At 36.5% G+C, this 24,248-nt stretch overlaps 1 protein-coding gene across 5 annotated transcripts in view; it reads left to right on the top strand.

Moving 5' to 3' along the window:
• The window catches only part of ANKS1B (ankyrin repeat and sterile alpha motif domain containing 1B), a 1,156,005-nt gene that overhangs the window by 657,622 nt on the left and 474,135 nt on the right, over positions 1 to 24,248 (top strand). For all 5 annotated transcript variants that reach the window (XM_059936736.1, XM_059936735.1, XM_059936734.1 and 2 more), the window contains exon 13: positions 22,499 to 23,088. In XM_059936736.1, coding sequence (XP_059792719.1) covers positions 22,499 to 23,088 — 590 coding nt within the window. The remainder of the gene's footprint in view (positions 1 to 22,498; positions 23,089 to 24,248) is intronic.

Raw genomic sequence — 24,248 nt, 5'->3', positions numbered from 1 at the left:
AATGCTAATGCTGCTGGTCTAGGGACCACACTTTGAAAACTACTGCTCTAGACTCACACTGCCCTTCACAGTAGATACTACTACATGTGACTATTTAAAATAAAATTTAAATTAATAAAATAAATGGCACTGAAAATTTAATTCTTGATTTGTGCCAGCTACATTTCAAATACATAAGAACCATATGTGGCTACTACTAACATATTGGTCAGCACAGATACGGAACATTTCTGTCATCACATGAAATTCTATTGGACAACCTGCTCTAGACTGTAAAATAAAACTTCAGTGAACAGGGCCAGCACCATGCACAACTACAGGAGACATATTTGTGCTATGGGTATGGAGGCCCCAGGAGTTATACAACATAGCACTCCTGGCAGTTAATCTAAGCTTTTCCCTTCTCTCTTCCTATGGATCCTAAAGATGGAAAGAAGGACTCTCCTAATCTCTGACAGAACTCATCTCAGTTCTCCAAAGTAGACAAGCCAAGACCTTCCTCTGCAAGGAAGAGCATGAGGAAAAATAACTAGGTATGTTAAATGATACCTCAAATAATACCTCAAAAAAGGAGCTTGTTCAAAAGAATCAAAACAACGCCATCCTATGAAATAAAATTGCTCTTAATAAAAAGGAATTTTCCAAAATACTAGTGTCAAAATGGATCTCAACAATATTCAGCAGACTAATGCTGTGTAAAACCAGAATAAGCAGTTATGAAGAGTCAAAGTTATAGAATCAGAAAGGCTTCATGTAGTTGAATGATATTTATGTCAAATTCAAAACTATAATGGAGGTAAAAAAATACATTGGATCATGAGAAATCCAAGTCAATGAAGTAGAAGAGTAACTCAGGACATTCAGTAGATGTCTATAGATGTGTGTAGAGAAAGAAAAATTATAATAGAAAAGACAAAACAAAAAATCCAAGCACTCTGATATGCATTTGATATAGGAATTTCAGAAGTAAGAGCATAACAGTAATTTTTTAAAAGCATCAATACAAGAGAAAATAGAAGAAAACTTTCTTGAGCTAAAGAAAGTCTTGAATAATAAATCACAGAAGATTTACTGAATATAGGTAAAATTTCTAAAAGAAGTCGATTTCTGGGAAATTTCTGAAATTTCATCATTTCAAGGATAAGGGGGAAAGTCCTATAAGAATCCAGTAGACATTACTAAAACAAAATAGGTTACCTGCGAAGGAGTAAAAATTACTCTGATATCAGTCCTCAACTCTAAGCACTCAGAATACAATGGAGAGGTATCTCTAGAATTTTTAGAGAAATGGGTTAGGACTCCAGATTCAAGAAATATGTGCCCAGCCAAGGTGTGCAAGATAATAGAAAATAAGTCATTTTCAGATATGCATTTTAGAAAACAACCTATCTTTTTAAAATAATTGATCAAAAGATGAATAATAATAAAGATCTAAAGAATGGGCAAGGAAAATATCAATCTAAAAGATTCTGGAATATAAAATAAAACTTGTAAGAGATAGAATATATTTTCAAATAATTATTCTTAATATGTTTTTTAAACTTAATATAAATGTTAAAACATTTTAAAAAGATACAAAACATAATATAGTATAGACACTTTATCTAAAACCCCAGATTATTTTAATACACGTTGGGAAAGGGATAAATTCAGGGAAGGGAGATAAGTATGCTAATTTTCTCATTTTAGACATGCAAAATGGTTTAGCAGTCAAGAGCATAATTACCTGGTTCATATGCTTCTCCCTCAATTAGTGGCTGTGTAACTCTGGGGAGTTACTTAACATTCCTCACCTATAAAATGGGAATACCATAATAACCCAGAGTTATGTGGGACTGAAATCAGATAATGCATGTAAAGTACTTAGCACCTGTAAGCGCTTGGTATAGCTATTAACTTAGAAAGAGAGAAATCAAAATATACTCTTGATTAATGGAGGAAATAGATCTGAAGATGAATAACATAACATAAAAGAAACATGGAAGTATGACTACAAGAACACACAGATTCTCTCTCTCTCCAAATTGTTATAAAAGACCAAATATGTATGTACCCTATACAAAGAAACAAGATCAAATATATTACTTACTTGAATGTTTCAAGGATTCACACTGTAGAGCCATTCAAATAAACATGTTCTCATTGTTCAGGTGATATCTAATTTGTTTTAATTACAAAAAATACATAGAGTGATCACAGTTTTGTTGAGGGAGAATATATGTGCATAGAAAAAAAGGCTCTAAAAAATATATATATATACATAAGTATTAACAATAATCATTGCTGGGTATTACAGTTTGGGGTGTCTTTTTCTTCTCTCTTTTCTCTGTTTTCATCAGTATTTATAGTGAACATATATCACTTTTATAAATAGGAAAAAAGATTGTTTATTTTTAAATAGATTTATTAGTAACCACTGTTAACATTTAGGTGGATATTACTCTAGAATTTTTCTTCACATGCAAATATATATATATGTTTAATTAATTTACTTATTCATTCACTCAAAGAATATCTTTGAATTGATTGTCTTCTATGTTCCAGGCTTTGTTGTAATCTCTGGATACAGAAGTAAAAACAAAAACAAAACAAAATGAAATCTTTACCTTCCTGGAGCTTAGTTTGGGGAGAGCAGCATAAATAAGTAAAATGTGTATTTTTGATATTGATAGGTGGCATGGAGAAGATATAAAGCAGGGAAGAGGATAAGGATTAGTGGCTACCCTTTTAAATGAGGTGATCTGTGGGGGTCTCATTGAGAAAATAATGAAGTAAGGCCTTACTAGTAATAGACACTTGAAGAAGGTGTTGGAGGGGACCATGTGGCTTCCTAAGGGAAGACAGTCCCCGCAGAGGGAAATACAAGTGCAAAGGTAGTGATGCAAAAGAATGCCTAATGTGTTTGAGGAAAAACAGAGAGACAAGATGGCTAGCTGTGGGTAAGACAGAAGGAGAGTACTGGGCGCTCAGGTATAGAATTGGGGTGGAGTGTGCATGGGGCTAAGATCACCTGTGGCCTCATAGACTATTGTTATTCAGAGTGAACTAAGGTTCCAGTGGAAAGATGGTGGGTGAGAAATAGGCAGGTGACAGATATATTTTAAAGGTAGAGCCATCAGAATTCACTGCATGGTCGGGTATGGGGTGCGAGGGAAAACAAGGCATAAGAATGACTAAGGCGTTTGCTGTACAAGTCTGGTGTTCAGGAAAGAAGTCAGGTTGAAAATAGAAATGTGGGAGTTGTCATTACTTAGGTGATATTTTAAGCCCTGAGATTGAGTGAGACTAACAAGGGAATGAATGTAAACAGAGATGGGAAGAGGTCCAAGTATGCTAAGCCCTGGGGCACTTCAATGCTTAGACATTGGGTGACAAGGAGGAATGAGCACAGGAGGGTGAGAAGGAACAGCCTGTGAAGTAGGATGAAAACCAGAAGAGTGCGGTACCTTGGGGGCTAAGTTAAAGAGCTTCGTACAGGAGGGGCGGTATCTGTATTAACTATATAGCTGGCGGATCAAGTAAGATGAGGATTAAGGAATATTCATTTTAGCAATGTGGAGATTTTGCTGACGTCGGTAAAGGACGTTTCAGTGGAAGAATATGGAACAAAAGCCTATTTAGAGTGGATTTAAGAGGGTAGGAGGAGAGAAATTAGAATTGGCTCCTCTTCTGCAGAGCTGGAACACCACTTTCCATATTTTCTTACTTTAAGTTAATATTTCTCTTTCTGTTTTAAAGTGGTGGAAATTGCAACTTGATTGCATTTCATTTTTTCCTATCAGTGGAAAGTTACATGATGGCCCCAACCTGAAAAATACCATGAGATATTTTGCTAAATGAATATGCCATTTACCAACACTTCAGCTAAAGTGGATCTCTCCAGCTTCCATGACCAGGAGAAACCCAAAGAAACATACAGACCCTTTGCTTAGGCTAACTGCTATTTTTGCAATGTCTTCTCTAATCAGTTGAGGGGTCATGTGAAAGATAGAAATAAATGATTGATTTTCTAGGCCATTTTACATATATTTAAAGCACATCTAGTTCTTCTCTACAGATCAAATGGAAACTAAATTAGGTTCCAGAACCCAATTCCAGTGTGTGTGTGTGTGTGTGTGTGTGTGTGTGTGTGTGTGTGTAGGCTTCCCACACCAAAAAGCAATTCTTGGACACCAGCAGGGTGTCCAGGAATTCAACTCAATTTGATACTATCTACCCAGAAATAGAATCAGATTCCACAGGTAAAAGGCTAAGCCTCACAAGACCATCCTCCACTTAAGACACCAGTTGCAACCCTGGTGTTACCTGTGTTTCTGACCAACCAGCTACAAATTGGAGATTCCAACGATGCCTTCTAACTCAGGATGCCAATGGCAAGTCCAGTTTGTTACCTGTACTTTCTGATGAGCTGGCTATAAATCAGAGATTCTCATGACTCCCTCTTTGGGTTCAATTAATTTGCTAGAATAACTCACAGAACTCAGGAAACCTATTTACTCACTAGATTACCTATTTATTACAAAGGATATTAAAGGATATGAATCAACAGCCAGGTGAAGAGATACATAGGGCAAGGAGCTTCCATGCCCTCTCAGAGTGCACTTTCCAAATCTCCACATGTTCACCCACCCAGAAGCCCTCCAAACCCTGTCATTTTGGGGTTTTATGGAGATTTCAGTCATGAGTCATTAAATCATTGTCCATTGAATTCAATCTCCAGCCCCTCTCCCCTACCCTCTAATCACATGGTTGGTTGTCCCAGCAAACAGCCCTCTAGTTACCTAAAGGCTTTCCAAAAGTCACCTTACTAACATAACAAAAGACACCTTTATAGCTCTTATCACAGGAACCAGGAACCTTGGACAAAGACTAAATATGTATTTCTTATAAATTTAAACATGAGCAGAGCTGAGCAGTACTGCAGTCATCATCCCATCATTACCATGGCTATAGCACCAGACCCTTATAGAGGATTTTTATTTTACATGAAATATTTCTTATTATAGCAACAACAGTGTTAATTTAAAATATAACACACAGGATATAAATTATCTTTAACATTTCTGTATATTTTCTATGGTGTGTCTTGTTAATAGCATTACCCTTTTGATGACTCCTGCTCTTTTGAAATGAGACATCTCTTGGGATGTATGTGAGAAAAATCTAGACTGCTCATTGCTTACGCAGCGGCCCCCAACCTTTTTGGCACCAGGGACCGGTTTCATGGAAGACAATTTTTCCACGGATGGGGGTGGGGGGGATGGTTACAGGAATAGAAAACTCACAGGATACATTTGAATGTATAACATTCCCAGAGTTTTTATTGAGGATATTTGGGTGACTTGGAGTTCAAATTCAGAGTAGATCTTTTGAAAATTGAATCAGAGTAATTATTCACTTTAGGGTCATTAAAAATAATTTCCATCCTATTTATATTGCAAAATTACTTTTTTTTTCATTTAAAGATTAGAGATCTACTTTCTTGTTTGTCTTTTTTATTTCTCCAGAGCAGTTCTTTGTTTCACTTTGATAACCAGTTGGAAGAGTATAAAAACTGAAACCGTTTTTAAAATAAGTTAAAACGAAAGGACCAACACACTTGAAAACAATAGACTTGAGTTGAAGGGGTTCTTTCCTCTTCCCCCACTACAGACTCTTCTGTTTGGGAAAATACATGGTTATAGTGACTGCAGTATTACAAAGAAATACATTTTGGTAGTAGAGAAACAAAACCTCTTGGTTCCAAATTAGTTATTCACTGTAGGCCATTTATTCATCTGGCTCTAGGCTATGGGAATTACTCCTAGCACAGAACTCCTTTTGAAATCCCTCAGTCCCTAGGGGGTCAGAGATAGATGAGAAACTGCCCCTGTGAACTTGGCTTATACAGGGGAAACAAAGAAGTTAGTGGTTGAGGGTAACAGAGGAAAGGCGCGTGGGAAGGATGAATGTAGCTAGCTTCCTTTGCTTGCAACAGGAGCTTCTTTCAATGCGAAAGGAATGCCAAGATAGATCAGGCACTCTACCAAAAAGATACAATAATTTAGTAATGCGGTCTGCCCAGGCAGCTTAGCAGCTGGAAATGAGTGAGCCTTGGGATTTGCTATAAATGCTGGGGAAATTGGCTGATAGCCCCTTTCCTATATTGAGCAAAGGGAGCAAGAGAAAAGATTATAAATGTTTGAAATCAGAGCCAAGTAGCATGGCCTGCTCTGGTCCAGGGGTTGCCAGAACTCTAGCATTCTCTGGCTTCTGCATTAAATGCTGAGTTTGGCAGAGTGTGGGACTAATAGGCCAGGAAACAACAGTTTACCTGGATGCATTTTCTGTAAGGCAGCTGTTGATCTTAAGTTGTTTAGGGAGGGAATTTTATTATATGCTGTATCCGATGCCATACAGCATTTAAGCATAACAACAATCTTTGGGCTAATTGTGCAATAAGAATAAATACTCAAAGGTCACTGCTGATACTTGAAAAGGGGCCCACTGGGTGGTTTTCAAACTCCAAAACTCAGGATGCCCCAGTGGACAGCACATTGTGCTGACAACATAGGAAATTTTGAGGTAAGCCATAAACACAAAGCCTTGGAATGGAATGGATAAAGGCAGGCTTTGGACCAGCCAAATTTATCTCCCATACTGTGTAACCAAGCAAGGGCTCCTGTGCTCACAAAGCAGAAAGCCAAACTCTTGACAGTGGGCATTTGCAGGAAAGTAAGGGCTTATTGCAGGGCACCGAGCAAGGAAGTGGGAGACAAGCCTCAGTTCCACTCCAACTTGGTCTTTGAGTAAGGAGTTTTTAAAAGGGGAGGAACAAAGACGCCGGGATTAATCATTGTCCTGTGACATTTCTTAATCGTAGTTTTGGGAGTCAGGATGTCTCTGATTTACGATTCTCTGGCTAGGTAGTCCATGGCTCGGGGGTCTGTGAGCTCATCTTGCCGTAGAAAAATTATCATTAATGATGCTATCTAGAATAGCAATGTTAGAGTACATTAACGATGTTATCGACAACAGCAATTTTAGTCATCTGACTCTGGTTGATTAGTGTTCAGTTAGCACAGGATTGAGGTCAGAGGGGACAAGAAAGGAAATAAAGTTTTGGAGAGAGAGATTAATCATAAACTCGGCAAGGGAACTTGGTTTTAGGAGGACTTATTTTCACTGACTGTATTTACTAGCTATGATATTCTTCCACAGTTCAAAGTCATAAGAATACCTACTTCAGAGACTTTTGCGAGAATTAAGTGACATAAAATGACCTTGAACATAGTAGGTACACAATAAATGTTGGTTCTCCTTACCTAATATGGAATCTTAGCCTTTGCAATTTTTGAAATAAATTCCTTTCCAGGGAGTTTGTGTTTTAAAGTAATTTTACATATCTTGGAAAACTTAATTGATCTTTGACCTTGAGAAATTAAGGGAACATGAATTCTATATAGTTGCCTCTGTGGCTCATTATTATTTGTTTGACTCACACTTATCTCAGTGTGTAGGTGAGCTGGAAAGACATTCTTAATATTTGGATATAAATGAACATACTAGCCAGATCACATGAGCTACACGACTAGGGAAACAAGGAAGATAAATAAACTACAATAAGGGTCATATAATTTACATTATAAATTTAAAAAAGTAACACTTCTCCCAAATATTTCGGTTTTTTAAATAAATGTATTTATTTATTTATTTATTTATGGCTGCATTGGGTCTTGTTTGCTGCACATGGGCTTTCTCTAGTTGCGGTGAGCGGGGGCTACTCTTTGTTACGGCGCGTGGGCTTCAGTAGTTTTGGCATGCAGGCTCAGTAGTTGTGGCGCATAGGCTTAGTTGCTCCGCGGCATGTGGGATCTTCTCGGACCAGGGCTCGAACCCATGTCCCCTGCATTGGCAGGCGGATTCTTAACCACTGCACCACCAGGGAAGTCCCCAAATATTTCTGATAAGACCTAGCACCCCTTTGAAGACTTATTGAGACATGATGACTGTATATATTATCAAAATTTAGCTCTTTGTTCTCTTTAGTTGATCTAGAATTTAAATACAGGACACTGACTAATTTGCATATTATCTTTTTTACTGAATATCATAGAGTAATTGGAATTGTTTAATACTTACCAAATCTCCATGAATTTCTTTTGTGTTTTTTATAAATATACATTTTAGGGCGATCTTATTAAAACAGGATTTGCTTAATTTGAATCCATAATTACAATAAGCTTGTTCTTCTTTTATCTAATTCTCAAGATAATTTATTGATTTGTATATTGCATCATACATTACAAAGTACCAACATACATGGCAAGGCAATTTATTATTAACTCTCTCTAGTCACAAATCATTTAAAGAGTAACATTAAAACCTTCAAGTCCTGATACACTGTCTTTTTTTAAATTGAAATCTTTATAAATGTAAATATTTACAATAAAATTATTTTGCTGCAAAGTATTATGGCAGACTAAGTGCTTTGAGAGATCCTTCTGCAGCAGTACAAATGTATTCTAAATATGACATGTTCTTTGAGATATTGCCTGCTCTAACAATCTTTGCTCTCTAAAAGTGTATGTTAGAAGACAAGAGAGTCAGTGTTGTGCTGAGTGCAGATGTCAACAATAGCACGGCTACTTGGACACTGTACTTCGGTTCAATGGTAAGCTTGGTCAAGACTATTCAGGGAAACTCAGACCTTTTCTAATCACAGTGACAAGCTGAAATTAAGATCAAGTAATGAAGTAACAAGAAATGATTTCCAATCACCTTGAAAAGCAAACTACTATAAGTGGGTATCAGTAAAAATAGCAAAGAGAGCAGAAGCAAGAAGAACTACAATCCTGCAGCCTGTGGAACAAAAAACACATTCACAGAAAGATAGACAAGATGAAAAGGCAGAGGGCTAAGTACCAGATGAAGGAACAAGATAAAACCACAGAAGAACAACTAAATGAAGTGGAGATAGGCAACCTTCCAGAAAAAGAATTCAGAATAATGATAGTGAAGATGATCCAGGACCTTGGAAAAAGAATGGAGGCAAAGATCGAGAAGATGCAAGAAATGTTTAACAAAGACCTAGAAGAATTAAAGAACAAACAAACAGAGATGAACAATACAATAACTGAAATGAAAACTACACTAGAAGGAATCAATAGCAGAATAACTGAGGCAGACGAACGGGTAAGTGACCTGGAAGACAGAATGGTGGAATTCACTGCTGCAGAACAGAATAAAGAAAAAAGAATGAAAAGAAATGAAGACAGCCTAAGAGACCTCTGGGACAACATTAAACGCAACAACATTCTCATTATAGGGGTCCCAGAAGGAGAAGAGAGAGAGAAAGGACCAGAGAAAATTTTTGAAGAGATTATAGTCGAAAACTTCCCTAACATGGGAAAGGAAATAGCCACCCAAGTCCAGGAAGCACAGAGAGTCCCATACAGGATAAAGCCAAGGAGGAACACTCCAAAACACATAATAATCAAATTGGCAAAAATTAAAGACAAAAAAAAATTATTGAAAGCAGCAAGGGAAAAAGGACAAATAATATACAAGGTAACTCCCATAAGGTTAACAGCTGATTTCTCAGCAGAAACTCTACAAGCCAGAAGGGAGTGGCATGATATACTTAAAGTGATGAAAGGGAAGAACCTACAACGAAGATTACTCTACCCGGCAAGGATCTCATTCAGATTCGATGGAGAAATCAAAAGCTTTACAGACAAGCAAAAGCTAAGAGAATTCAGCACCGCAAAACCAGCTCTACAACAAATGCTAAAGGAACTTCTCTAAGTGGGAAACACAAGAGAAGAAAAGGACCTATAAAAATAGCAAACATATTTGCCTGATGACTATAGATATTGTTACTGGGTGTAGGAAATAAAGCAGTTATATATATAAAGTGTTTAAAAAAATAAAATGCCTAATCATGAAGATGAGTAAAAACAAGTACTATTAATAAATAACAGGCAAATTTGAAAAATAAGTGGCATTTCTAGATTTGAAAAATATAACATTTGAAATTATTTTTAAAATCCTAAATGAACAGGTAAACAGCAGATTAAGCAGAGATGAAGAGACAATTGGTGAATTGGAAAATAAATTTAAAGAAATTATCCAAAGTATAGCACAGAGAGCCAAAGAGGCAAAAAATATGAGAGACATGAAGCAATACGAAGCATGGAATAAGCAGATTAACCTACTTCTACTTAGAGACTGAGGATGAAATAATAAAGAATATATAGGAGAAGAAAGTTTTTATGATACTTGCTAAATTTTTCCCATAACTGATAAAAACGTGAATTCATAGGTCCAAGAAACACACTGTATTCCAAACAAGATAAAGAGAAATCCATACCAAGCCACATTATTGTGAAATTGAAAGATGTAGAGGAGATCTTCAAAGCAGGTAGAGAAATGATGGATCACCTACAACAAAAACACAGGTATAATGATAGCCAACTTATCAAGGAAAGATATAAGACAAAAGAGTAGAATAATACCTTCAAAATGTGAGAGGTAAAAAAAAAGCAACCTAAATTATGAACTAAAAAAAAACCTTTTTTAAATAAATGAAAGTAAAATATGAAGACATTCACAGTTAAAAAACTAAAAATATTTACTACCAAAAGACTTTTTCCGAAAGAAAAACCTCAAGGATTACTTCAAGAAGGAAAGTGATCTCAGGTCATTCTGAGGAAGGAATAGTGAATAAATAAAATGGAAACATGTATGCAAATTCAAATAAAAATAATCTGAATAAAATAATAACATCTGATTTGGAAAACTAACATACAGAATGAAAACACTGATAACAGTATTTGTTAGGAAATAGTGATCTAATTTCAAGTGATGTAACATCTTAAAATTATTCAGGAAGAGGGTGGATAAGATATTTTTCACCTTTAGACTTTGTTAAATTAAAAATGTATGGTAAAATTTTAAGGATGTCTAAAGAATAAAAATAAATTGTATAAAGTCCAAGCCATAGAGAGAAAAATGGAATTAGAAAAAAAACAAAAAGGGGAATAGAGGTGAAAAAAGAATATGAAAGATAGATATCAAAATGTAAAATAGTAGAACCAAGTCTAAATATGTAAAGCATCAAAATAAACATAAATTACCTAAATTCACCAGTTAAAAGGAAGAGATGGTAGGAGGGTAGGAAAACAAAACCCAGCTTTATGCTCTTTAAAATAGGCACATCAATATAGCTAAGGGCACACCCCCCACACCCAAAATGGTAAAGATGAAAAAAGTCGTACCTGAGAAATATTAGCCCAATAAAAGCTGGCGTAACTATATCAGTATCAGGCCAAATAGACTTTAACACTGAAGGCATTACCAGAATATGGAGAGTCACTATGAAATTATAGAAGGTTCAGTTCACGAGGAAAATATAAACAATTGTAAGGAAAAAACAGTCATAAGTTCACTAAAACTGAGAGATTTCAACATACCTCACTTAAATAGTGGAATATTTTGATAGCTCAGTTAATAAGTTTATCTAATAAAATGCAAAGCTTTGTAGCCAACAGTTAGAGAATACATGCTATTCTCATGAAACATTGATAAAAACTGATCTTAACTTGGCTGGCTATAAGCAAGTTTCAATACATGTCAAAGACTCATTCATATACACTACATTTTCTGACAACAATTAAGTTAAAGATTCCCATTTATATTCCCATAAATTTGTGATTTAAATATACATTTCCAAGTAACTCATGAGAAATGAGTTAGGAGACACCATAATTCTAACTTTAAAATGTTTAGAATTAAACAAAAATGTAAATACTAAATAATCATCATAGTGAAAACAGCATGAGTGGAACTTAGAAATTTTAAATCCTTATGCTAGAAAAGAAGAAATGCTGAAGATTAATGAGCTAAATGCAAATTTAAGAAATTTTATAAGAAATGATAGAATTAGCCCAGAGAAGTAGGAGAAAGAAAAGGGAAAGAACAGAAGTGAATGATATAGAAAAATAATATACAAAGTCAGAAGTGGAATTTTTTTTTTTTTAGAAGTGGAATTTTTGATAACACTTTAAAGTGGATGTACTTTCTAGTAAAAATAGTAAAAAAAAAAAAAAAGAAAAAGAGAAAAGGGAGAATATAAATATAAAATGCAAATAAACTATGCTAGGAATGAGGAGGGATATACTACAGATACTCTATAAAAAGATTCAAAAGAAAATAAGTAAAAATTATGAACAACTTTGTGGCAATTAATTTAATACTGAAAGAAATAGACAAATTCTAGGTATTTGTAACTTACCAAAACTTCAAAAAGCTATAGAAACTCTAAATAGTCCTACAACTATTAGAGAAATTGAGTGAATAATTTTAAATCTTCCCACAAAGAATATGTTAAGCCTAGATGATTTTAAAGGTAAATTAAATTAGCTTTTAAGAAACAGATCATTCCAATCTCATACAAACTCCTCGAGAGAAGTGAAGAAGTGGGAATTTTCCCCAACTAGTCTTGAGACTAGTAATCTTCATATCAAAACTAGATAGCATAAGAACGGAAAAATGAAAGGCCTGTTTCATTCATGAATATAGATGCAAAAATCTAAACAAAGTACCAGCAAACCAAATCTAGCAGGATAGCAAAAGGCAAATTCATTATGACCAATTCAACCCATTAATATACAGTTTGTTTAACATGAGAAAGTATGTTATTCCCACTAACAGATTAAAGGAGAAAAACTACATAATCAACTCAATAGGTGAAGAAAAACATTTGATACAAACTCAAAATTCAATCATAATTTTTTAATTATAAAATTCTCATCAAAGTTGGAATAGAAAGGAACACACTTAACCTAATAAATGCTGTCTCTCCAGGAATTAAAAGCGAACATCATTTTTAAATGGGGGCAAAAGCATTCTGTGGTAGATGCGATAACTGTTCTCAGCTCTTCACTCCCTCTTCTGCCATGTTCCTTTGTAGTGCTGTAGAGACAGTGGCATTTACATCCTCACTCCATTTACTTTAGGATGAGATACATGACTTTATTCTGTCAACCAATGTGAGAAGTAACCGTGTGCCAGTTCCTGAAGTGAGACCTAAAGAGGTATCACGTATTTCCACTGTGGAAAGAGAACACCCTGTAGCCTCTGCACAGCCACTGTACACTCATGAGATAATAAGAGTGAAAAAAGCAAATAATATCTTAGTATTTGTCTGAAAATTGTTTTGATCTCAGGGACCCCATGCATCCATGGACTACACTTTGAGAAATACTAGAATAATGTACATTTCCTATAAGCAAGTACAGTCTTAGACAACCACAACACAATCGAATCAGGAAATTGATGTTAATATATTACCATCTATTCAAGTTTCAGACTCTATTCAAAATTTGCTAGTTTCCCCAATAATAATTTTTATGATGAAAGAATCTAGCTCAGGATCACATATCGCATTTAGTTGTAATGTCTCTTTAGTCTCCTTCCATCTGGAACAGTTCCTCTGACTTTCCTTGACAGTCATTACCTTGACACTTTTGAAGATTACAGGCCAGTGACTTTGTAGAATGTCCCACAAATTAAGTTTATTTGATGTTTCTACCTGAGTAGATCTAGGTTATGCATCTTTAGAAGGAAAATCCAGAGGTGATTCTGTGTTTTTCTCATTTCACCCTATCAGGTGGGGCAAGATTTTGATTTGCTCTATTCCTTCTGATGTTCACCTTGATCATTTGATTAAGATAGTGCCTCCCAGACTTCTTAAATGTAGAGTTATTCTTTCTCTCTTTGTAACTAGTAAGTATTTTGTGAGGAGGTGATTTGAAATTATTTAAATTTCCCATTCCTAATCAAACTTTTAAATCATCCATTTATTTATATATGTTTATGGGTTCATGTTTTCTTATTTTATTCAGTGGGTTATAATCCATTACTGTCATTATTTATTTTGTTTCTAAAATTGTCCTTAGTTTAACCAGCCCATTCAAGCTGGCTTCCCTGTCATCTTGACATGCCTCTTCATTCTTTGAGCACTTCCTTGCTCTCTGGCACAAGGTTTTCCAGGCTCATCTTGTACTTTCTCTGCCCTGACCCTGATATCAGTCATTTCTCAATGGATCCCTGCTTCTTTTAGTGGAAAATACATTTAGAAGCTAAGTCTGGGCTTTACTTATTGCTATTGGGAGCTCAATTTCCCAGGCCCTCTCAATGGACAGAGTTAGGTATATATGTATGTAAATACACACGTACACAAATATATATTTATATCTATATCTATCCATTTCTCTCTCTCTATCTTGAAAATACTGGTATCTCCAGTTACAAGCCAACATCACAAGGTTCACTCTACTTTTCTCCCTCTTCATATTTCTAACTCCCTCCTTAAAATGTGAGAAATCTGGCTCCTTACTGTAGTTGTTTATTTGATCACCCCTCTGTAAGTAAGCAGTCTCCCATATCTACTGCCACCTCCTCCCCACTCAGGCATCTTTCTCATCCTGAGATTTGACGCCCCATGCCTGTGTATCTGTGTAAACACCCTGCTCACCTTCCTGGGACTCTAACACCTTACGGCAGGACATCCCACAGGTGGACACCCTCCTTTCACTGATGGGGCTTTGACATGTTATGCCGGGCCACCCTATGCATGAACACTTTCCTCTTCTGGACATGGACACCTTCCTCACCCTGTTTGGGTTTTGACACTCCTTGCTAGGCCACCCTTCTGCAGGGTATCCTCCTTTACTTTGCTAGTTTTCCGACTCCTTCTGCCAGGCCACTCCTCCCGCATGGATTTCCTCCTCACCCCACCCGGGCTCTGACTCTCCCTACGGGGTCTTTCCCCCATGTGTACACCCCCTTCACCCTGCTTGGATGCCAGTGTACCATGCTGAGTTGCCCCTAAACATGGACACCACCATTACTTTGCTTGGGCTTTGATACCCAACTCCAGGCCGCCTCTCCACTGAAGATAAGGATGCCATCTCACTCTTCTCCATCGAGTGACTTGAGGAGTGAATTGCTCATGGAGGGAAAGGGTAAGGGGAAAGAAAATGATCAACCACCTCATGGCTGAGTTCCTCTACTTACAGTATAGGTTGTTCTTTCAGAACTTTGATTATTTTCTTAATTTCTTTTAAATAATTTTGAATTTTAAGTTACAGCTTTCAAATTATTTGGGGCCACATTTATTTTTTGGTTTATTTTCATTAGCTTTTAAACATTCATTTTCTTCTCCTTTTCTTGAAATGTCTTTAAATAGGGTTGCAGCAAAATCCTTTTTTGTTCCCCATCTTTAATGAGAAGAATGTCCTAGACTATTCGGAAGAGGCTTCTGTGTGAGAGCAGGCATGAGCCACAGTAGCTTTCTTCATGGCTCAAAGACTTTCCCTTTGTTGTTATCATGAAGTATTGAGATAATATGGGTACTTCTCTGCTTGATTGAGAAAGCCTTCCTGCTGTTATTTTGTTCTTTGCCAGAGTTGCATGCACCTTGCCTTACAAAGTAGTGCTCTCATATTTGAACACTGTATTTTGTTATTATTACATTCAAGGTCTTCCTCCTCCGGTCCTCTGCCTTCCATGCCACTCCCTCCTTCCCATTACATGAAATATCTTTCTCCGTGAGATCTCTGATGTTTTCACCCTGTTCAATTTGGATTCTGCTCCTGAAAATTTTTCTTCAGAGTGAGTCTCTAGTTTACTGAAAGCATGTATTTATTGAATATTTCTGAGATTCTCAAGGGTTTAAGCCACTTCTAATTGTCTTTTTGTGGGATTTTTTTCAAGTTCTGCTGGTTCTTCTCAGATTCTATTGCTCAACATCCTGCTAAGTACTGGGCCTTCTCATTTGAGGAATCAGAATCTGATGGCAATTTCTGGGACCCTTGGCTTGTAGGCTCCATCAACTTCCTTTTCTCTTCACTACTACCAGTTCTGGATCCTGCTGCTATCACATGATTTGGCTATGCCCATCCATTTTCCAGGGCCATGGAGATTCCTTGATACCTGCTTTATTGAAGATATCACCTATAGTTGGGTTTTTTTGTTTGTTGTTGTTTGTTTGTTTTACTATCATATGCTCATTTTATTCTTTTACTATAATATGTATTGTTTTTATGAGGGGACTTGGGGAAATTAATTTTTAAAAACACTACATTACTGTCATGTTCTTGCCATCAGAAATACCAAGTGATCTTTTAAAAGTGTAAATCAAATCATGTCAACCCTACCCCTATCTTCATCTCAGACCTCATCTCCAATCATTCTACCCCCCTATGATGGTTAATTTTATGTGTCAACTTGAATGGTCTATGGGGTGCCCAGATATTTGGTCAAACATTATTCTAGGTGTTTCTGTGAGGGTGTTTGGGGATGAGGTTAAACTTTAAATAGGTAGACTAAGTAAAGCTGATTGCCCTCTCTAATGCATGGGCCTTATCCCATCAGTTGAAGGCTTGAATAGAACCGAAAGGCTGATGTCGCCCTGAATGAGAGAATTTTTCCTGCTTGATAGTCTTTGAACTAGGAAATCAGCTTTTTTCCTGCCTTCATACTCAAACTAAAACATCATCTCTTCCTCTGTCTCAAGCCTACCAACCTTCAGATTAGAACTATACCATCAGCTCTCCTGGTTCTCAGGCCATAGGACTTGGAGTGGAAATATACCTTTCTCTCTGTCTCTCTGTCTCTCACTCTGACTTGTACACCACTCTCTCACCACTCTGTTGCAGCAACACTGGCCTTCTTATAGTTCAGAATACCCTTAAGGAGATTTTCATATCTTCTTCTCTCTGTCTGCAATAATAATCCCTATCTCATTACTTTGTTTTATTTTTTTCACAGAACTTAACCATCATCAGAAATTATACTATTTTTGATTTGCCTACAGTTGTGTCCTTTGGTGGAATGTAAGCATCCTGAGGGTGGGACATTGCCTTTGGTACTGCTGAAAGTTTGGCACCTAGGACAGTGCCCAGTGGACAGAGGTATTTTATACATATTTGTGAAATGAATTCAGAATTTCTGCTAATATCAACATCAGCATTAGAATCCCAAAGACATTTTTGATTTTCCAAAGAGGAATGTAATGACCCAATAAACAAAAGTTATGATCTATAATAAAAGAAGAAATTACTAGTTTTCCATAACTTGTTTTCATCTTAACATGAAATTTAGGGTTTTATTGTTATTCAGGTATTTATATAGGTGATAAATATCAGAGACAAAGATGGACAAAAAAAAAATATTGAGCTTCTTACTATTGGATACTTACTCTGACATTTCTTTGAAATGCTAATTATTCTTTGAATAACTATCAGATTGGAATTCATACATATTTAGTTCTGTGCCTTAGCATGAAGTATCCACTTGTCAAAAGAGAAATGTGAAATTAAATGAGACATGTTATGAAAAACAGTTTAATCTATATACTTTGCCTCAGTTTCATCTAAAGAAATAGTAAGAAAATGCAAAAGTTCTTTTCAAAGTATATTTTTAAAAATATACAAGCATGTCAAACTAATAATCTTTACTGAGTGTCTAATATAATAAATTACTACCACCTTTCTTTGTGAAAATGAAACCCTCTAGATTAGAAATTGTTGTTGTATTAATAGAAACACATATTTAATGTGTTCTTTGCCACAGGCATTGTTCTAACTCCTTTACTTTTATTTTTTTCATTCAGCTTCACAACACTTTTAGTTATATACTATTACTATCATCATTTCCAGATATGAAAATATAAACATTGCCAGAGTTTATTTTGAAGAATGTATTAATTCTTCTTTAAAACTTGGGATACAGGCTAAATCAGTTATCTATTGCCACATAGTAAACCACCCCAAACTTTGTGGCTTAAATCAACAGCCATTTATTTAACTCATGATTCTGGTACGTGTTTTCTTCTGGTCTGGGCCAGACTCAGATAATCTTGCCTGGTCTTGTTCATGCAACTGTGGTCAATTGGCAGATTGTCCTGGAGTTGGTTAGTCCTGGTCGGCCTCACTCACATGTTGAAAGTTGGCTGGCCTTCAGCTGAAGTGACAGGGTGGCTGGTGTGTTAACCATGCCCTTTTATTTTGGAGGGATTTTTTTTTTTTTTTTTTTTTTTTTGATGCTGTGACATCTTGGGACCTTGCTGACTCTGCAGACACTGCCCCTCCCAGGGCTAGGTAATTCTTAAAGATAGTAAACAACTCACCTGAAGACACACTTTTCATACGCAAACCAATCTAAAACCATATTCTAACCACTTTCTTTTTGTTGTTGTTGTTTTGTTTTTTTAAATTAATTATTTATTTTTGGCTGCATTGGGTCTTCGTTTCTGTGCGAGGGCTTTCTCTAGTTGCGGCAAGTGGGGGCCACTCTTCATCGCGGTGCGCGGGCCTTTCACTGTCGTGGCCTCTCTTGTTGTGGGGCACAGGCTCCAGACACGCAGGCTCAGTAGTTGTGGCTCACAGGCCTAGTTGCTCCGTGGTATGTGGGATCTTCCCAGACCAGGGCTCGAACCCATGTCCCCTGCATTGGCAGGCAGATTCTCAACGACTGCGCCACCAGGGAAGCCCTAACCACTTTCTTTATCAGGTTCTCACAGTGGGCCACTACCCACCTGCCCTAATCACAGCAGAGCCAGGTACCAGATAACTAGGAACAATCCCTATGGCCTAGAGCCTAATGAAAAGACTTGAAGTAACCAGTCCTAAAACTACTTACCCTGTTTTGTCCATTACTTCCCATAGAAAGCACAATAAAGGCTCTTGTCCATCTTTTCCCCCACTCATTCTGCCTCTTGACTAATACTGGTGCTCCCCATGTGTCCCTTCCACCCCCAGTGACATGGCATGCTCCCTCCTTTTGGGATCTATGACTATAACAATCTGTCTTCTCAGTGGCAATTGTCTCCTGATCTGTTAGGGTCATCATACTTGGGGGAAAAAAAAGAAAAAAAACCCTACCATTTCAAACATCTGGGTAATGTATCATTTCATCATCCAGCGGGCTAGCCCGAGCTTGTTCACATAGCGGCAGGGTTCCAAGAGCCGTGAGAGAACAAGTCCCAGTCCATGAGTGCTTTTCAAGTCTTTCTTATATCATGCTTGCCATTGTCCCATTGACCAAAGCAAGGCACATGGCCACACTTAAAGTCGCTTGGGAGGAATGGATACAGGCTTGGGGTGTGGCTACAAGGAGCCTTTGCGGATTGGGGTCATAACTGCAATCAATCCACCCAACAGGAATTTCAGGAGATTTCATATCAATTTCACATTGTCTTTGATCTGAGAAATCCTTAGTGTTTGGGCACTGAAATAAGTAATATTTGCCTTTTCACAACTCTTGGCAAAAATGTTAACAACTATCACAATGCTAAGAACTATTATTCAAAAGCCTAGGCTTATGAGCTAATAACTAAATTCTCTTTTACTTAGAGAAGTGACTGCTTGTGACTAGAGCACTTGGACAATATAAAGCATTTTGGAATGGCGATTATAGTTGTTTTGATCAAACCACCGAAGGGATGGTAACCTAATAATGATATTCATAGGAAAATTTAAATAATATTATTCGCCTAAATATCTCATTATTGTGAACATGATCAGAAACCTCTTGACTGAGATTTACAGAATCTTTTTCCTGTAATAGACTGACTCTTTTCAATTTTTCCTCTCAAACTTAAACCCTTTAGCCTTCTTCAGCAACTTCTCAGTAAAATTCTTCCCTATTTCAGAATTCTTCCTTCCTTCTACATTATTTATGCATTACTATCATCTCATACCAACCTGCTTATGCTGTAAAGCATTATAGGGGAGCCAAGTAGCCCAGGAAGAAAAAAGAGAAAATAAATTGGAACAGAACACCAGATTTTATTTTCTCTTAGTATTAGCTTACCTCCATGAAGCAGAAGAAGCTCTTTTCATCCACTTTACCCAAATTCCAGAAATAGTCATAAACAGGAGAAACATGTCTCTCCTCACAAAGAGCCTACTTGATTGTCCTTGAACCCTAGATTGTTCTTTTATCTTAATAGTAATATATTTTCCAGGCCAGTGGATATAGGAAATCTGATAGACCTTAGTTTGAATCTCAGCTTAACCACTTACTAGATGGGGAAACTTCAGAAGCTTAAGTTGTCTACATGTTAATTTTGACTTCTAAAAAATGGATATAATAGAGCATAAACTCTAGCCTTTAGAAAGAGTTTAAGGCTGCCTTGCCTTACGCTCCACCCATTCTTCTACCCCAAGAAGGATCTCTGTTGTGAGGGGAGGGAAAAATGGAGTTAGGAAGGACATAGTGTTGCTACATTAGAAAGGGATGGAGTTTTTATGGGAAGATAAAGTGCTTATAATAGTACGGGATGAATCAGATTGTTTCTCTTTTAGACTGTTGTCCCTCGGACCTTTCTTCCTGTCATTCTTGTTTCTTTCATCTCAGGATACCACTGTGTTAGGTCTAGTCAGGGGGATGTCTTCGTTTGGAAAAGCCAAACAGGAACCAGGGTGAGGTCTGGGGATATGTAAAGCCAGGAACGTATCTACTTCTATCAGCTCCAAGAAAGACAAGAGTATACAGACCTGGGACCAAACTTCAATAAAGAAAGCCAATTTGTCTGTAGCATTCTTTGAGCAAATATCTATTGAGACTTATTGTGGTAGCCAATTTGTTTACATATTCTGGCCAAATCTCTTTCTGTCAGAAAATCATGATTATTATTAATCATTTCACAGGATTGTTATGACGATCAGATGAGGGGATATAAATATTATCTCTAATTCAGTGCATAGTAAATAGCCCATACCAAATAAATGTTACTTGTTAATTTATAAAAAACTTTGGTGTCTTGGGTTTATAATAATAACTAACTTTTTTAAAGTGTGAGTCAGCAAGTCAAGTTTGAATTTGTTGTTATTATCTACCACATTGACTATATTTTACTTTTTCATAAGATTAGGTTATGGGCTTATCAGGTAGTTTAACTTTTGATCATGGCAAATATTTAGCTGAATTTTTTTTTTGAATTTTGTTTTATTTATTTTTTTATACAGCAGGATCTCATTAGTTATCCATTTTATACATATTAGTGTATATATGTCAATCCCAATCTCCCAATTCATCATACCACCACCACCACCACCCCCTGCCACGTTCCCTGCTTGGTGTCCATACATTTGTTCTCTACATCTGTGTCTCAATTTCTGCCCTGCAAACCAGTTCATCTGTACCATTTTTCTAGGTTCCACATATATACGTTAATATACGGTATTCGTTTTTCTCTTTCTGACTTACTTCACCCTGTATGACAGTCTCTAGATCCATCCATGTCTCTACAAATGACCCAATTTCGTTCCTTTTTAAGGCTGAGTAATATTCCATTGTATAAATGTACTACATCTTCTTTATCCATTCGTCTGTCGATGGGCATTTAGGTTGCTTCCATATCCTGGCTGTTGTAAATAGTGCTGCAATGAACATTGGGGTGCATGTGTCTTTTTGAATTATGGTTTTCTTTGGGTATATGCCCAGTAGTTTATCCTGCAATTTTACCAAATTCATTGATTTAGCTGAATATTAATTAAAGTGACCAATCAAAAAAGTAAACTGACTTCCTTTGCTAATTTCTTTGGCCAGGTTTTTACACAGTATGTCTTTAAAAGACAAATTAGGTCATTATAAAAAAGCATGGTTTATTTTAAATCTCAGCGAACATGTATGTTTTATCTTAGAAAAAATTATAAAGAATAAAAATTATCATCTTTGGTTTCTTTTCTGCATTACATTTTCAAAGATCTAAAGAAATTGAAAAATAACTAATGCTGTTTCATAGAAGAAAGAAAGATAGCTTGTGTTAGTAGCTCAACATCAGTTTCTTGTAAAAGACACTCACTTTTTAGTGATATGGCATTGTGTGCCTATGTTTAAGCCTGAACAAATCCTTTTTCTCTAAATCATATAATCTGTATAGAATTAATCTTAATTTTATATTTGAAGTAACACTATCAGGATTATTAACCTTAAATTACTCCTAATTATGCTTCTTTTCAAGATTTTTTTTCTGAATTTATTTGCTGGCAGAAGGGCAAAGGAATGTCATTATATATGATCTCGATTTACCTGCCTGATGTCCTACTGCCCAATGATTCATTTACTTCAAGAGTTTGAACATGGGTGTCCCATTTTAAGAAAACCTGATTTTATCCAATGTAAAACATACTCCCTGGGGACAAAGGAGAAGGGTGGGCAATTACTCAATTAATACCCAATTCATACCTTTGAAATGCACCCTAAAGTAATTCAGGAAGATCTGGTTCATACACACACACACACACACACACACACACACACACACACACACACATACACACACAAATTCATTTTATACATGGCTCTGTAGGCTCATGGGTATTTCATAAAGTGAGGATATCACTGTGTAGCAATAAATCAAATGTCTGGACTTTGCACAAGTTGTATCAGGGCTTTCAGAGTCCTTTATAAACAAGCATCCTGACCTTCTTTTTCCCTTTTGCAGATGATCTCTCTCAAGAGGAGGACAATGATCCCCCAAAAGAATATGATCCTGGGCAATTTGCAGGCCTTCTCCATGGATCCTCTCCAGCCTGTGAGTCCCCTGAAAATCCATTTCATCTCTATGGGAAAAGAGATGAACGTGAAGACGGAAAAGATGAAGTCAGTTTGACAAATAGTCCTTTGCCTTTCAAGCAGACTCCAATAGAAAATAACTCAGAACCTTTGGTAAAGAAAATTAAACCCAAAGTAGTCAGTAGAACAATTTTTCACAAAAAAAGCAACCAACTCGAAAACCATACCATTGTTGGCACAAGAACAACTAGGAGTGGATCCCGGAATGGGGACCACTGGATTGTGAACACGGGGGGATTTGTGGAGAGAGCCTGTACCCTGGGAAGAATAAGGTCATTGCCAAAAGCCCTGATCGACATGCATTTATCAAAAAATGTCTCTAAATCGGATTCTGATCTCATTGCCTACCCTTCAAATGAGAAAACATCAAGAGTTAACTGGACTGAATCTTCTACTGCTGATCGCAGTTCTAAAGGGACTTCTGAAAGAGCGCCATCCTTCACTTCCGAATGGGAAGAAGTAAGATCTGTTCTTATTATTCCTTATTTAAGGCTTTAGCATCGAGGGGGGTTCTGGGGGAAGGATTTTCAGCTTTTTAAGTCTCTCAAAGGAAAAAAAATTAACAAACACATACAGTTCCAAGTGGAAGGGAGAGGTTCTAGAGGTGTCACATGATAATTTCACAGTGAGTGGGAAAACAACACATGAGGGGAAATCTGTTGTTTCTATAGAAATTGATATCAAGCAGAAGTAATAACTAGCTATGAGGTACAAGAAAATGTTCACATTGTGTCCTACCAAGCATTGCAGCTGACAAATTGAGAAAAATCTTTGTATTTTTGTTGCTCCATATCATTTTGTTACTTGCTAAACTCTTTGTTAGCTCATCCCCCTTCTTTAAAGTATCTTATAGTTTCAGAAGAACTTTTATAATCTTAATGATAAACAGAATGGTCCTGGCCTTTCTCCAAGTACCATACAAAAAACACAAATTACTTAATATTTCCCTTTACAACTACTAGAGAGACATTAAAGAAAAATATGTTGCAGTCCAGTATCACCAATTTAAGCTCTACTTAAAGACAAAGTCTTTAACTTCATAGAATTACTTAGAAAGCAAGTGCCCTTGTAAGGTTATAAAATATCATCCTTTGTCCCTGAGGAGGACTACATAATAAAGTAATGAAGTCTCTTGCTTTTTCTTGAATTTCTTCAAAGAATCGACCACACTCTTCCTTGACATTTCATTCTAACATGTCACATTTTGTCTCTCAGAAGATTGTGCCAGTTGGATTAGGTTTTGAAGCACAATAGGTCACTATAGTATTCTGAGAACTAGAAATGGAAGTGGTTCTGGTATTGACATTCTGAATTGAGCTGTTTGAGAAAATCACTTAATCTCTCTGCACCTGTTTCAGGGTGAACAAAATGGGACATTTAAGTAATGCTCATTGTCCTTTCTGAAACCTGCTGTCTTACTAAGGTTGCTAGGATGATGAGGAGAGGGATTAAACCATAAATAGCTAAAGCTCTGACAGTGATATCTTCTTATAAATTCCATAGTAGTAGATTGATAGTTTATTCAGATCTATCCATTTCTTATATTTATTAACTCTGTGAATAACATCTGGAGATCCTTTTTGGAACAAGGCAGGATTAATTAACATTTAACTTACCTC

The sequence above is a fragment of the Balaenoptera ricei genome, chromosome 10, assembly GCF_028023285.1.
Source record: "Balaenoptera ricei isolate mBalRic1 chromosome 10, mBalRic1.hap2, whole genome shotgun sequence".
Taxonomy (NCBI): domain Eukaryota; kingdom Metazoa; phylum Chordata; class Mammalia; order Artiodactyla; family Balaenopteridae; genus Balaenoptera; species Balaenoptera ricei.
Note: the sequence above shows the minus strand (reverse complement) of the source record. Positions and strands in the feature narration are given on the sequence as shown.